Below are 16,973 nucleotides of genomic sequence, written 5' to 3' on the forward strand. Positions count from 1 at the left end.
TGTGTTATGTATCTAAATGTTTAGAATATTGGCATATAAAATATTGGGGGAGAGTGTGACGCAACGGTTAAAGCTACAGCCTCAGCACCCTGAAGTTGTGGGTTCAAACCCACGCTACTCCTTGAGACTCTGGGCAAGTCACTTATTCCTCCCATCGCCCCAGGTACATTAGATAGATTGTGAGCCCACCAGGACATATAGGGAAAAATGCTTGAGTACCTGAATAAATTCATGTAAACTGTTCAGTTGTATGGAAGAGTGCTATTCCAAGTTTCCAAGTTTATTTGTGTCTTGATATCCTAAGCAGTTGACAATTGATGTAATATAGGAAGAGGGGTATGAGAGTGCAAGACATAGACACGAGAGTGAGGATAAGCAGTAGAGCTACAAATTATAATAGGATAGAAGGAGAAACACATTGGGGTGGTTGTGGTTCATCATCCATCCCCCCAGTCGGGTGGGATCATGAATGAAAGAGGGACTGGATTATGTGTAAGTGTCTGCGAATAGGATTGTCTAGTTCAGTTTTGAACCAGTATAAAGTAGGCCGTAATCTTATTGAGGAGGGAAGAGAGTTCCAGAGTTGTGAGTCACGAACGGAAAAAATGGATTGCTGAATGTGCTCATGTACTGTCATGTGGTATGAGGGTATAACAAGTTGAGTAAAGTTGGCAGATCTGAGTGCCCTAGCAGGAGAGTAGGGAATGAATTATCGAGTGTGATATAGCGGCTCACCAGCGGACAGAATTTTGAAAATTAGAGTGAGTATCTTATAGGTGATACAGTGAAGCAAGTGAGCTCGTTTCAAAAGGGGGTAATATGATCAAATTTGTGATCATTATTGATTAATCAATTGGCAGTGTTCTGAACTAATTGTAGTCTACATAAATCTTTCTGCCATAGAGGAATTGCAGTAGTTGATTTCCTTAATGATCAAGGAATGAACCAGTATATTGATTGCAGAATGAAAAAGGAGCGGTCAGATAGACCAAATCAGACATAATTTGAAGAATGAACATCTAACTATTTAACCAATTTAAGGACCAGTTTGGAGTCGAGGATCACACCTAGAACTTGAACGGAGGTCACCATGGGAATCGGAATATCATGAAGTATCACTGGGAGGGGTAGAGAGCATTGTTCTGGTCAGAAAAAAATGATAGACTTGGATTTGCTAGGATTTTGTTTTAATTTGTGCCGGTGAAGCCAATTGGTGATACTGGTGAGTTTTCTATTTAAGGCCGTAATTTTCAGGTGTATTGCAGGATTCAGCATGGTGGATGAGCATGGTTAAGCCGAGTGACTGTGCCAGAGTCAGTAGAGGTGATAGGAATAAGTAGAAAAGGAGGGGCGAGAGTATAGTGCTCTGAGGAACTCCAGAGCCAGGATCAAATGGAGAAAATGAGGAGTCATAAGTGAGGACGAGATAGGATGTGAACCATTGGAAAACTACTTTGGTTAGTTCAATATCTTGGAGACAATCTAGCAGGAGAGGATGGTCTACAGCAGGGGTGCCCACACTTTTTGGGCTTGCGAGCTACTTTTAAAATGACCAAGTCAAAATGATCTACCAACAATAAAATTTTTAAAAAACACAACGCACACTGTACGCATAGAATTGTTAATTATCATTCCTATTCCGGGGTTTTTTCAAAGAGGTCAAAGCAGATGACTCTATGCACTGTCACCTCAGTAACAACCATACAAAAATAGACAAACACCCACCCCCTCCCTTTTTACTAAACCACGATAGCAGTTTTTAGCGCAGGGAGTTGCGCTGAATGCCCAGCGCTGCTCTCGACGCTCATAGGCTCCCTGCGCTAAAAACCTCTATTGCGGTTTAGTAAAAGGGGCCCATATTGTAAAATATAGAGAGCAGATATAAATTCAGACACATTTTGATCACTAAATTTAAAATAAAATCATTTTTCCTACCTTGTCTGGTGATTTCATAAGTCTCTGGTTGCACTTTCTTCTTCTGACTGTGCATCCAATCTTTCTTCCCTTCTTTTAGTCTGTATGCTTCCTCTCCTCCTGACCTCATTCCCCCCACCCCACAACGTTTTCTTCCTCTCTCCCTGCCCACTCTTTCTTTCTCTCTCTCTTCATGCCCTCTTTCTTTTTTTCTGTTTTTCTTCTTTCCTTCTGTCTCCCTGCCTGCCCTCTTTCTCCCTCCATGCCCTCCCCCAAGCCACTGCCACTGCCATCGGATAACAGGCCCCCAAAGCTGCCTGCCGCCGGCCAAACTCTCCTTGCTTCGGGCCCACCGGGCCCACCAGCATTCCTCTCCCCGACGTCAATTTTGCCGTCGGAGAAGAAGTTCCGCGGGCCAGAACTTCCTCTCCGACGGCAGAATTGACGTTGGGGAGAGGAAGGCTGATCGGCCCAAGATCGACCTATTGGGAAAAATGCTGCCGGGTCCTGCCTTTGAGGAAACAGAAAGTAGGCAGGACCTGGTAGCAAGAAGAGCAAATCGCAAGCTTCACTGACCTGTCTCCCGCTTTAGCCCGCGAATGGGGCTCTAACATGTGCGTGCCGGCTTCCCTTCTCTCCCCCCACCCCCCCAGAAATAACTTCCGGTTTCAGAGGGAAGAGAAGGGAAGCCGGTACAAGCACACGTTAGCCCCCGGAGCATAAATTCTCCAAGCCGTTTTTTTTTTTTTTAAATGTTGAGCAGCGGAGGCAGCAGCAGAATTCAGGAGCAGGCCAGTCAGGAGGGGAAAAAAGAGAAGGGAACCCGTTCTGCAATCGACTGGGGTCGCCTGAGCGAGCGACCTGTCGATCGCGATCGACGTGTTGGGCACCCCTGGTCTACAGTATCAAATGCTGCTGATAAATCTAGTGATGTTACTAAGATGTTTTTTTTTTTAAATCTGTCAAGGGTCTGGTATATGAGAGTTGTTTCAGTAATGTGATGTGGTCTGAAGTAGAGAATGACACGGGGAACTAATTTTACCATCCCAACCCTGTGAGTTCTTTTCCTATCCCTGCCCCATTCCTGCAAGCTCCCTGCTCATTCTGATAATCAACCGGTAAAGTACTACCCTGCTAAACTGGCTGGAACCAGTTTATCAACCACTGTTAAAGAAATGGTAAGTTTTGAGACAAGACAGAGGTCAGGGGTGTCCAACCTGCGGCCCCGTGAAGTATTTTGTGCGGCCCCGGTCGAGGGCGATGCAGTGTTTTCCTCTGCTGCCCCCGGGTGTTTATCATCTTGCCGGCTCTCTCCTCTATCTTGCTGCAGCATTTGAAAGTTTGTACGGCCCCAGAAACACTTTTTTCGGCCAGTGCGGCCCAGGGAAGCCAAAAGGTTGGACACCCCTGCTCTAGGTGATCATGCTTAAAAGTCAGTAACTGCTGTGTTTAAAGATAATCTCATTACATTTGGCACATAATAAAACTGTAAACTTTCACATTGAAATTCCAAGTGGTTTCTGAGAAAACTGCAAAACTTCTAAAGCTATTTTTTGCCTCACCCTAACCAAAGTTCCTGTGTTCATTACAGAACACTAGCATAACCCAATATTGATGTGTCTAATGTAAGTGCTCGTACTTATGCCAGTCATATAGCTGGTATAAATACTATGTAACGTTAAAGGGATATCTTACCCATTTTTAAATTGTGATGGGCTACCTCGTGACTGCTTCAGCATCAGCTTCTAAGTGTTGTGTGTTCTCATGTTTATAATTCTGCACTAGTGTCATTGAACTCATGCTGCACTAGGAAAAGGTTCTCGTTAATTCATCTGTATACATGTGAATTGTTGCAGGTATAATTTACCAGTCCTTATTATCGTGGTAAATAACAACGGGATTTATAGCGGTTTTGATGAGAGTGTATGGAAGGAGATGCTAACACAGGGAGATCCTGCCATACTGTGAGTACCACCAGTGACCCCTGTACATTGTAAAACCTTTATCAGAGGAGATCAAGAAACCATGTCTGTAGTACTACTGATGTTACAACTAAGTTTTGACCGCTGCAGACTTTGTCCTGTATTCAATGTTAGCTTCTTTTTCCCTGGTGCGTTTGTATGAGAGAAATGCTTTTTTCTTCTCCTTGACTAGGTACGAGACCTCATCTGTGAACCATTGGGGTTTCTTTTTTCTTGTTTGGTTACCGATTTTATGTAGCAGATAGTTGCCTCATGAAGGGTCGATTTCAAGGTTGACCATATAGCTTCCACATTATCAGTTGCTTCTTGAATCAGACGCTGCAGGTTCAAGAAATAACTGATAATGTGGAAGCTATGTGGTCAACCTTGAAATCAACCCTTCATGAGGCAACTATCCGCTACATAAAATCGGTAACCAAACAAACAAGAAAAAAGAAACCCCAATGGTTCACAGATGAGGTCTCGTACCTAGTCAAGGAGAAGAAAAAAGCATTTCTCTCATACAAACGCACCGGGGAATAAGAAGCTAACATTGAATACAGGACAAAGTCTGCAGCGGTCAAAACAGCAGTCAGGGAGGCCAAACTTCGAATGGAAGAAACTCTAGCGAAGAACATTAAGAAAGGGGACAAATCCTTCTTCAGATACATTAGCGACAGGAAAAAGAACGCAAACGGGATAGTACGCCTTAGACGGGAATTATGTGGAAACAGATTCCGATAAAGCCAAAATACTGAATGATTACTTCTGTTCAGTCTTTACCTGCGAGGCACCAGGGCACGGGCCACGGCTGGAAGCAAAGCAAAGCATGGAAGACCCATTTCAGAATTTTGAGTTCACACCAGCTGATGTTTACAGAGAACTGTCAAGACTCAAGGTGAACAAAGCCATGGGACCGGACAATTTGCACCCAAGAGTGCTCAGAGAGCTATGTGATGTTTTGGCGAAACCGTTAGCCATGCTCTTCAATCTCTCCCTGAGAACGGGGAGAGTCCCCCTGGACTGGAAAACTGCCAACGTTGTTCCTCTGCACAAGAAGGGTTGCAGAGCGGAGGCTGCGAATTACAGACCAGTGAGTCTCACATCAATAGTGTGTAAACTCATGGAAACTCTACTTAAAGGCAAATTAGACACAATACTGGATGAGGGGAATCTGAGGGATCCCTGCCAACATGGATTCACTAGGGGCAGGTCATGCCAGTCCAATCTTATCAGCTTCTTTGACTGGGTGACAGGAAAGCTAGACTCGGGAGAGTCTCTGGACATAGTGTACTTGGATTTCAGTAAAGCTTTTGACAGTGTCCCACACCGTAGACTATTAAACAAGATGAAATCAATGGGGTTAGGTGAGAAACTAACTGCATGGGTCAAGGAGTGGCTGAGTGGAAGACTTCAGAGGGTGGTGGTCAATGGCACCCTCTCTGAGACATCGGAGGTGACTAGCGGAGCGCCGCAGGGCTCAGTCCTGGGACCATCCCTTTTCAACATATTCATAAGGGACTTGACCCAAGGGCTTCAGGGTAAAGTAGCACTGTTTGCCGACGACGCCAAACTGTGTAATATAGTAGGTGAAAGCAATCTCAAGGATAGTATGACGCAGGATCTGATCACATTGGAAAACTGGTCCTCGACATGGCAGCTGGGCTTCAACGCTAAGAAGTGTAAGGTCATGCATCTCGGTAGTAGAAATCCATGCAGAACATACACCTTGAATGGAGAAACACTAGCTAGGACTTCAGAAGAACAGGACTTGGGAGTGATCATCAGCGCAGACATGAAGGCTGCCAAACAAGTAGAGAAGGCCTCATCCAAGGCAAGGCAAATGATGGGATGTATCAATAGAAGCTTCGTCAGCTGCAAACCTGAAGTCATAATACCACTCTACAGAACCATGGTGAGACCTCATCTCGAGTACTGTGTGCAATTCTGGAGGCCACATTACTGAAAAGATGTGCTTCGAGCTGAGTCGGTCCAGCGGATGGCCACTAGGATGGTCTCCGGACTCAAGGGTCTCTCATACGAAGAAAGACTGGGCAAATTGCAGCTCTATTCTCTAGAGGAGTGCAGGGAAAGGGGTGACATGATTGAGACATTCAAGTACGTCACAGGTTGTGTCGAGGTGGAAAACGACATATTCTTTCCCAAGGGACCCTCGGTCACAAGGGGGCACCCGCTCAAACTCAAAGGAGGGAAATTTAGTGGCAACACCAGGAAGTATTTCTTCACAGAAAGGGTGGTAGATCACTGGAACAAACTTCCGGTGTAGGTGATCAAGGCCACCAGCGTGCTCGACTTTAAGAATAAGTGGGACATTCACGTGGGATCCCTACGAGGGTCGAGTTAAGGAACTGGGTCATTAGCACTTAGACTTAATGAGATGGGTCAGTGGAGTGGGCAGACTTGATGGGCTGTAGCCCTTTTCTGCCGTCATCTTTCTATGTTTCTAAGGGCTAGATTCACTAACCCCCGATTCTGTGTCTGATCCGTTCCCAACTGCATGCAGGATGACGAATTCACAAAAGGCCTGCATGCAAATGGGGATGATCGTTGACATGCCCCCCACCCACAGCAGGGATCGCTAAAGATCGATCCTTGAGCATGCGCAGAATATCTTCCTTGCCTGTAGATGGTCTGCGCATGCTCTCATTAGGAACTTTTATTTTTTTTTTTTTTTGCAAGCCTGTGGTTTTAACCTGCTTTAAGCCTGTGGGTTAAAACCACAGGCTTGCACTGCGGGGAAGGGTGGGAGGGTCGGGGCTGCAGGATTTTGGGGCAGATAGGAGATCGGACACAAAAGTAAACACCCTGAAGTAGCCAACCTTGGGCTCAAAGAGAGCAAAGCCAAAGCCGGACTGCTCAGTTCATTTTCCAGCTCAGTAGCTGTAGAAAATCCAGCCTAGCCAGCTGCTAACAATTGTGTCTGAAGTTTACCTCCACTGTACTGGAGATTGTGGCAGGCGGGAGAGTCGGGGCTTTAGGAGTTCGGGGCAGGCAAGCAGAAAAACAGGGCAGAGAGCAGGGTGGCAGAAGGCAGGGCAGTCAGAAAGGATCTGAGCAACTGGTCCTCAGCAGTCGGTGTTACAGGGTTTTTGATTGTGAATCGTTATGTTGGATGCCTGCCATCATTTGAATGCCGTTCCCCCTCATTTGCATGTGTGGATCGGAGGATGATCAGGACACAGGTTAGTGAATCAGGTCAGAGGGAAATCGGGTCACAAAGGGCACGCAAACCAATCGGTTTGCTTAGTGAATCTAGCCCTAAAAGGGTAAGCTCCTGGGACCTGATTTTATAAAAGATACACAAAGTTAGGCGCCTAGATTTAGGTGACTAATTTAATTATTGAAAAAGCTTAATTGATTTTGATAAGCAATTAGCACCTCACAATTGGTTTAAATTAAAATGAATTGGTTGCTAGGTGCCTAACTCAGTAGGTGTTTACAACTTTCAGCTAGTCCAAGGTGCCTACTAGAAAGTGGGTGTAGTTAAGGGTGAATTGTGGCACCTAAAGTGGACTTAGGCAGCAGTATTTAGGCCAAGAAAACCCTGGCATAAATATGGAGCACCTGAGTCCAATTTAGGCAACACTAGGCACGATTCTGTAAACGGCGCCTGATTTCCTGCATTCCTTGGCGCTTATGGGGGCCCTAGTGCTGATTTTCAAGGGCAAAAATGAAAGAAAATAGCAGCAGTCTTCACCTTCCACTTCAGTTAACGGTGCAGAAAAAAGGAACTTTGCTGCAGTTCACAAACGTGGCCTGGCATGAAATTCCACACTGGTAGCAACAGCTGGTCCTTGATCTCAGCCAAGTGAGAACACTAAGACCTAAGGGGTGGCAGTGCCTTACCCTCCCATTTTATCTGCTTGTCAGAAGAGCTAGAGTAGAAAACAAAGATATTTTCCATTCTACCTGCTTCAGGGTAACAGCTGCTTATTTCAAAACTTTAGTTGATGCTGGTTTTTGCATTTGCACTTAGCACCAGAGATTCTCTTTTTTAGAAGCTCAAAGCCATTTCAACATTTGCTCACTGCCTCCATTCTTTCAGGTTAATTGTATAACTGCACAGAGAACATTAAGTAGTTTATACCGTATATACTCGAATATAAACTGAGGTAACCTTTCCCGCTCCCCACCCCCCAAAAAAGGTTGACTCAAATATAAAACTAACTCATTGGTCTCACAAGGTTAGTGTGAAAGTGAGTGGTCTAGTGGTTAGGGCTGCTGCCTCAGCACCCTGAGGTTGTGAGTTTAATCCCAGCCTGCCCATTGTGACTGGGCAAGTCACTTCCTGGCAACTAAAATTCAATGCAAAGAAATGCAGAGTAATGCATCTGGGGATTAATAATAGGAAGGAACCGTATATGCTGGGAGGAGAGAAGCTGATATGCACGGACGGGGAGAGGGACCTTGGGGTGATAGTGTCCGAAGATCTAAAGGCGAAAAAACAGTGTGACAAGGCAGTGGCTGCTGCCAGAAGGATTCTGGGCTGTATAAAGAGAGGCGTAGTCAGTAGAAGGAAGAAGGTGTTGATGCCCCTGTACAGGTCATTGGTGAGGCCCCACTTGGAGTATTGTGTTCAGTTTTGGAGACCGTATCTGGCGAAAGACGTAAGAAGACTTGAGGCGGTCCAGAGGAGGGCGACGAAAATGATAGGAGGCTTGCGCCAGAAGACGTATGAGGAGAGACTGGAAGCCCTGAATATGTATACCCTAGAGGAAAGGAGAGACAGGGGAGATATGATTCAGACGTTCAAATACTTAAAGGGTATTAACGTAGAACAAAATCTTTTCCAGAGAAAGGAAAATGGTAAAACCAGAGGACATAATTTGAGGTTGAGGGGTGGTAGATTCAGGGGCAATGTTAGGAAATTCTACTTTACGGAGAGGGTGGTGGATGCCTGGAATGCGCTCCCGAGAGAGGTAGTGGAGAGTAAAACTGTGACTGAGTTCAAAGAAGCGTGGGATGAACACAGAAGATTTAGAATCAGAAAATAATATTAAATATTGAACTAGGCCAGTTACTGGGCAGACTTGCACTGTCTGTGTATGGCCGTTTGGTGGAGGATGGGCAGGGGAGGGCTTCAATGGCTGGGAGGGTGTAGATGGGCTGGAGTAAGTCTTAACAGAGATTTCGGCAGTTGGAACCCAAGCATAGTACCAGGTAAAGCTTTGGATTCTTGCCCAGAAATAGCTAAGAAGAAAAAAATAATAATAATTTAAATTGAATTAGGTTGGGCAGACTGGATGGACCATTCGGGTCTTTATCTGCCGTCATCTACTATGTTACTATGTTACTCCTTTGCCCCAAGTACCACAGTTAAATTGTGAGCCTCCAGGGACAGATAGGGAAAATACTTAAGAGTATCGAAATTATCCTCTGATATTTTGACTTGTTGAAGCTGAGACAGTGTTTAAACAACGTTTTCAAAAAAATGGTGGTGATATTTCTCAATTGCTGACATATCAGGAGCAGCGGATAATTTTTGCTTGGAACACTGTGATGCCTCACGCACTAAACAGAGAAATTGAATGGCTTGTGCCCTAATGCTTTGTCCGTTTGAGCTGCCGGTGATCCTTGCCTTAATTATTTAGTTTGCCTTGCCTTTGCTGATTGATTCAACTGGAATCTATTACGTTTGACTTGATTTAGTATGGGTAATCTCGTAAGGTAACCTACTTTAACAGCTGTAACTGCTGCCCCTGGTTGAATCGGTTTCTTCTCCTCAATTGGTAAGAGAGTCCAAAAGAGTTGTTTAATTGATGCGTTTAAATAGTTTCTTTATATCTTATGTTTTAGTGATAGTTAGTTTAGTTCGTTATGTTGGATGTCTGTATGTTCTTTATTTCTCAGTGCTTTTCTTCCTCTTGAGAAAGAACCCTTTCGAAACACGTATCTTGTTGAGGAAACTCAGGATGTTGATCTCGTTTTGAAAGTTTTCCATTTTATCTCACGTGCTGAATATGCATGAACAATAAACTTGGATTTTCACTGACGCACTCGCACTTTTCTACTTTTGTGTGAAAAAACTGTGACTTGGTAACACTCAAACATCTGAATACCCTTTCCAGTTGGTTAAGGACCCTTCTGGCACTTCTTAGCTGATATATGTATCATCAAATTTCAATTGGATTACATTGACATTTGTTACTACTTTGAGACAGGTATTTTTTTACTCTTTGGAATATGCTCTATGTCTCATGTTCATGAAATTCTTTACCTCTGTATTTAGGTTGTTAGAAGTACTGAATGGAATTTTTGCCTTCCTCTGGTTTTAGAGTATATCAATATTAGTAAGCATATTTATTAAACTGTTTATTATATTTATTTTTTGGTTCAAATAAAGGCAACAGCAGCCACAGTAGTAAGCCCAGGGCTACTATGTGCTCGTAGATCCCAGTTCTGTGCTTGGATTTCCACTCTCAACAAGAAACCCATGTAAGATTTGGGGGTAGAGCCTGTGAACATTCACCGACTCCCAGGCCCCATCCTGACTGCCATTACTGGACACAGATTATAGTGGAAGCCCATAGAGAAGGGAGAAGTAGCACTGACTCAATTTGGAATCACCTCATGGTGTATCCTTATTTCATCGAGAGAACTTTAGTTTTTGCAAACAATGAAATATTCTTTTGAGGGGTTAAGATTCAACTTTTAATAGGTGTGTAGGCTATGCGACAGCCTTAATGGCCTCCATTCTGTAAGTAATAAAGACGTGCACAATTAAGAATAAAATCAACGTTATAACTGTTATCATAAGATACTTAAAACCCGAGTACTGTGTTGTTTCATCCCTACTCATGCATGTATAACTCTAATAGTGACCAAGATCGTCCTCTTTACAGTGTACCTCCTCTCTTCCTGAGGCCGAACTCCCACTATGAGCAGGTTATGTCAGCTTTTGGGGGTAAAGGCTACTTTGTTCAAACTCCCGAGGAGTTGCAGGATGCCCTGAAAGCAAGCCTGGCAGACAGAGCCCTTCCTTCTCTGATCAACGTCATGATCGATCCACTTTCAGATAGGAAGAAACAGGTAAGTGTCTGCTTTGATCTTGTAGATCTGCCTTTTTCACTCCTCTTGGAGTTTTGCTGTAAACCAGCTGCTTCAATTTGAATTTTTTAGGAGCATTTTTTAAGAGTGTAGTGGATGTCATTGTGACTCTTTTTAAGGGAAGAATTTTAGAACAGTATATGAATACCATATTTTCACGCATATAACAATCTCGTTATGTGCATTTTGTACAAACTGTGTGCTATATGTGTGACCATGCTATATCAGTATATTTACTAAAATACAGTAACTGCAAAATCAATGCATTTGTTTTTGAGGCTTTTTCTAGGTTGTTGGTTTTGGTGGTTTGTTTTTTTGTAGGTTTCATGCACTATCTGTTCCAGTGGTCTCACAATCTATCTAATCTACCTGGGGCAGTGGAGGATTAAGGCCCAGATTCTCAATACTTTAACGCCGTCACTAAACTGTTTTCCGGTGGTTTAGTCTGTACACAGTGTAGCGGCGGATTATCTCTGTCTTTAGCGAGGTTTCTAGCAGTCTCCAACACTGACATGCAAATGGGCTTTTCAACATTGAAATGAGCCCTCCGGTGGATTCTTAAAAAATGTCGAGCCATTTTCAAAAAATGGTGTTGGCTTTTAGCAACAAAAATGAGCGACTAGTCCAGGGGTGCTAGTCAGTGAAGGAGACTGCTAGAAAGCCCCTGTGTTGTAATGCAGTGGGAGAGATGCCCAGTCTCTCTGCTGCATCACAACACCCCTTCAAGTTTATTATATCTTTGATAAACCATCTATCAAAATTTATTTAGATGGTTTACAATCAATAAAAGAATTTAAAAACAGAGTTAGAAGAAAAGAAAAAGAAAATCTACCACATGATCAATAGATGTGGAGGAGGAGATGAAATTATATATGACTGACATGATTGAGGAGGAAGGAACAAGAAATGGTAAAAAATGCATCGAGATAAAAAAATATATAAAGAGGGACGGGGATGGATGCAGCAGTAGTGACACCATCCCCCTGCAGCGGGAGAGATGCTCACTCTCCCCTGCTAGCCAGTGACCCCTCTACCCCATCTCCGCCGCCCCCTTCCCCTTACCTCAAATAGATAACCTGGAGGGACACAGACTCCCTCCTCCCAACTGCCTGCATCATCTAAAATCCCCAGTACATCTTGGGATACACCGGGGTTAGGGGCCTGAGGCTCTGACTGGCCCTAGTTGTATAAGGCCCCTCCCATAGGAGGGGCCTTATACAACTTGGACCAATCAGAGCCTCAGGCCCCTCCCCAGATACACCAGGAAGTGTCCTAGCTCTGATTGGCCTGGACACCCCATAGGAGGGCCAGGAGGCTTGAGTACCTGATTGTAAACCACTTGGAGAACCTTGATAGGCGGTATATAAATACCTTAAAAAAAAATATTAATAATAATAAAAACATTCTGTCCTCTCTACCTGTTTTAAAGGCAAAAGAAGAGGCACATGTCACACAACCACTACAGCTGTACTGCATTCAAAAGTTCTGGAATGATTTATGAAAGCCGGTGATAAGATACTCCTTAAAGTATTTTTTCTTGTGATAGGAGAAAATTGAATTATACTATTAAAAAAAAAGTTAAAATTTAGAAATAGGAAAAAAACAACTTGCAAATTCTTCAGTATGGTCAAGAGAAACCTGCCCTCCGGGGATATCTCTCTCTCTTTAGTTTTGATAACCACATATAACTTCCAGGGGCACTGTGGGCCAGATTCTATAAATGATGCCTAACTCGGTAGGCCCTTAGCAAAGCAGCACCTACTATATGTCAATCAAAGGTAGGCACCATTTGTAAAGTAGTGCCTAGTGGCACCTAAATTGACTTGGGAATATTAAGTCAGGGTTTTCTTGGCCTGGTGCCTAGTCAATCCACGTCCAAACTCTGCTCCTAACCACGCCTAGGTAGGTGCCTCTGTGTAAATGCCTAGTGGGAGGTGGTAGGCACCTATGTCTAATTAAATTTTTTAAATGTTTTCAATGGCGCTTTCAATTATCAGTACCAATTAACCAATTTTTAAAAAATTAAGTTAGGCACCTAACTTAGTAGATGCCCCAATCTAGGTGCCTACTGATAGTTGCCTTTCCAAATGTTGTACTGTAAGATGGATGAAATACCACTGGTAATTTTAAGTCTCAGAGAATCTTTTTGACTTTTGTTTCTGGATCAGGGCAAGTGCTATAGTACCTGAACTTTGTTCACATCATAGGACAGTGCTTGCCAAATGTTCATAGAGTTTGGGACAATATCTCATCCAAAGGTCAAGATGTTTTCTAGTTGGCATTGTGCACCTGAGCCAACAGCTGGAGATAAATACTAACACAGGCCAATATCCTCACAGTTACGTAATCTTTCAAGGCACTGCGGTTTTGTTGCACAAATCACTAATGCAATAACTGAACATGTTAGATCTATCTTGCTAGAGAAGGGAAAGGAATCAATATGCATATTATCATATGACGGTGAACAGGATTAAATTAGCTTAAATTTAGACTTTTATTTATAATATATTGGATTTTTTTTTTCCATTTTTAGGATTTTCCCTGGCTAACTCGTTCGAACCTATAATGGGAGATCTGGAATTGCACACGTAAATGCCGATTGAGTTCAGAGCTGCAAAATCACCAGTGTTTCACCTTCTGTACTACTGTTGTAATAGGAGTCACAGTGCAGTATTTATCTTTGCACCTACCTGGTATGCTGGGTGCTTCAGTTTGAATTTGAACAGCATGGGAAATGTAGTTAAGAAGACTTTGCCTGTACTAAAAATAAATTAGCTACATTTCCCAATAATGCATAGATGTCGGTGGCCATGGCTAGGCAGACATGGAGATCTACAATAATATCTTGCAGCTGTTTAGCAATCTATGTATTCCTTAGGGCCTGTTTTACAAAGCTGAGCTAGCAGCCCGAAAGCCCATAGAGATTTAAAGGGCTTTGGGTCTGTTGCCGTGCGGCAGCCACTAACGTGGCTTTGTAAAACAGGCCCTTAGTGTTCCTACCACACCAGTCCAGACTAGTGGGTTATATCCATCAACCAGCAGGTGGAGATAGAGAAACAAAGTAGTGTCATATGACTCACTCCTAAAGAGGATTGTGTAGCCATAGAATGCTTAGTATTCTTTATCTCCAGTGGATGGATTGAGCAGCTCCTTCCAGTTTTTCTCTAGCAGTTCCTGCACCAGATGCTTACAGTATCAGTGGAGCGGAGGGTTCCTTTTCAGAGGATAGGTTCTTTTTCAATTTCCTGAAGATAGTTCCACATCTTAGTGCAGTGATCTCCCATATGTGGCCGGTGGCTGAATGCAGCCCTGGCACTCCTTTTCTGCAACCCCAGCTTTCACTTCTGGTTTGCTCGGGGGAAGTGAAAACATCTAAGAAGCATGCTCAGTGCTGAACCTTTCCTCCCCCATGAGGCGCTAGTGCCTTCTGACACAGCTTTGGGGGGGGGGACATAGGCAACAACTTTTTTTTTTTTTTCCTTTTTTTGGGGAGGGTGGCCTTTTGGGATTAATAGCTGTTTGTTGTGTACATCTAGGTGGGGAATGAACAGTTTACAGACACAAGTTTCTCATTAACATTTCTTGGGTATGTTACTCAGAGAGCAAATTAATGTCTTTTACAACTGTTTCTAAGCCAAAATAAAATTAGGCTTCTTTTTTAATATAGTATATCCTTGGACTCATAGAATCAAAATTTATATTTAAAATTATATGTGTAAGCCCAAAATCTTTTGGTAGCCCTTGGACCTTTCTCTCACATACACTTTGTGGCCCTTTACATGAAAATGGTTGGAGACCCCTGTTTTAGTGTATCTAGAGTAATACTTGGTGGTACCAGGACTCTCCTCTTTTGCTACAGTCTTCTGAACAACTCGGAGGAATTAAGAACTATTATGGGGTGAACTGCCTTTTCTATGAAGAAGAAACAAGTGTTTTCAATGCTTTTGACTGTAAATTTAATTTTATGCCACATTTGAATCCTAATTTTGGAATGGGGTAAGTCTGCTTTCTACATCCAGCAATACTCAGGAAGCCCTTACCCTAGGTCTTCCTAACTTATTATTTCTCAATTTCTCTTCAAGATTCCTACTGGGGATTCTCTCCAGTTACCTTTTTATTTTTTTTACAATGATGAATTTTGTAACTGTTTTTGGGTAGGTTTGACTTCCTATCACTTCATCACCAGGTTAATTTTTGCCAAAGATGTTTTCTCCATTGCGTGTAAACCAGATGGTCTTTTCTAGTCTTTTTGGACTAGGTAATGCAATTCTTCATGGAAGCTGTATAAATTGGATACCTGCAAGGTTCACTGCATTATTTGCAGATTACCAACTCTCTCATATCAGCTTTTCATGTACAAAGGACAGCTGTCTTTAAAGCTTCCCTAGTACAGTGGATTAAGATTGTAATTGTGGCAGCATAATATATTCTTGTATTTTGTGTTTTTGTATTGTTTGTTTTATTTTGGATCCTGTGTTTAGGGCTCAGAGGCAGCCAGAGATGGTTTGGAAAAGGCATATAATTTAAGAATAGGCTTATTACAAATATAGAGCATATATTAGTTGCAAAAGAGCTTCAGAGTGTGCGTGCGTGTCCTGCCTGAATGAATGAGAGCAGAGAGCTATGTTTGAATGAATGAATGTCCTGTGTTTCTGAATGGTAGCTGTAAGGTATGAAAGGCTGACGGAGGAATAGAACAAAAGAGAGGGGGCAGGGGGTTTGAAGCCTGTCTTTATAGACTTGAGTTTATTCTAAAAAAGTAACTTTCAATATCTTCCTCTGTCACAATTTGGTATCTGTTTGAAGCAATGGTTCTTAACTGACAAGAGGAGCAGCCTCTGAAGAACTGGTAGCTGGAGCCATTCTGGCCTCGATTCACTAAAGTCAGCGATCATCGCTAAACCTGTAACCGACCCAATTCACAAAACGGACCACTGTATGTTTTTCCTCTTGATCACCCATTTTCTGATCCGGCCATGCAAATTTGTAAAACCCCCATGCAAAATAGCAAAGTGATTGATTCACTAACATTTGCTTGGCTATTTTGCATCAGGTTTTACAATCTTAAAATCCAACTGCTGTAGATCTGCTTTTTTTTTTCAATGGCACTGATATTTTGCGTGTATTACACACACAAAATATCTGTCCCAAAAAGAAAAAAATTCCCCACCACTGCCGTAGACTGACGACAACCGCGTGGACCCCCCTCTGACAACTGCGGCGACCCACCCTGCAAATACCTCCCCCCCAAAAAAAAAACCATGGCAGGAGGGATACCCATTCCCCCCTGCCGTCGCCCCCCTCCCCCTTTTGTCAGACCCCTTCTCCCCGATACCTTTAGGTCAGGAGTAGGAGGGATGCCCAGTCAGACCCTCCTGCTCCTCCAGCCTCCTCCTGTGCAAGGTGGGCCTTAGGCCCCTCCCTGTGCATCACTTTCAATTTGAGTTTGTCTCCTAAGCACAGAGATTCTTGCTATTATTTAATCCACAAGCCTGCTTATAGGACCAATAGGGACCCTTGAGGAAGACCATTGTGTCAAAACATAGACCATGTTGGGTCCAGATGTTTTCAGTAGTTCAGGCCGTAGACATTTTTATGTGGATTACTTATTTGTTTTAATAAAGCCTTCATCTTGGACATCAACTCTCCACAAGTTTTTTGTTTCTTCTACAATTACATGTGACAGTATGGAAGAAGCCTATAAACCTATCAGAATGTACATCATATTTAATCTGAAAGGGCTTTCCTTCCTGAAACAAATTAATAACATAAATGTAGATTAAAGGAGAAAGCTGAGGTGTTTGAAGAGGTGGGAGGAGGGGGAGTAGTAGGAAAGCAAGAAACATAAAAAAAAAAAGAAAAGAAAGAAGTCTGTGTTATGCTGTTGATTACTCTGAACCCATGTATAAGAAATCTTCCAGGTACATTTATCCTGACAGAAAATATTATACAGAATCAAGGCAAGGTACTGCTCTGGGCACACTTTCAGTTCTTGTATTCTTTCTGGAGAAGTGGAGACAGGAGTCCATT

General features: G+C 43.1%; 1 protein-coding gene across 3 annotated transcripts in view; it reads left to right on the forward strand.

Moving 5' to 3' along the window:
- HACL1 (2-hydroxyacyl-CoA lyase 1) overlaps window positions 1-16,580 on the forward strand; it is a 62,199-nt gene extending 45,619 nt beyond the window's left edge. For 2 of the 3 annotated variants that reach the window (XM_033930725.1, XM_033930724.1), the window contains 3 exons: window positions 3,771-3,878; window positions 10,739-10,925; window positions 13,477-16,580. In XM_033930725.1, coding sequence (XP_033786616.1) covers window positions 3,771-3,878; window positions 10,739-10,925; window positions 13,477-13,509 — 328 coding nt within the window. In that variant the 3' untranslated portion in view covers window positions 13,510-16,580. The remainder of the gene's footprint in view (window positions 1-3,770; window positions 3,879-10,738; window positions 10,926-13,476) is intronic. The other variant, XM_033930727.1, reaches the window with a different exon arrangement.
- Window positions 16,581-16,973: the final 393 nt, after the last annotated feature.

This window comes from Geotrypetes seraphini, chromosome 2 (genome assembly GCF_902459505.1).
Source record: "Geotrypetes seraphini chromosome 2, aGeoSer1.1, whole genome shotgun sequence".
NCBI classification, from domain to species: Eukaryota; Metazoa; Chordata; class Amphibia; order Gymnophiona; family Dermophiidae; genus Geotrypetes; species Geotrypetes seraphini.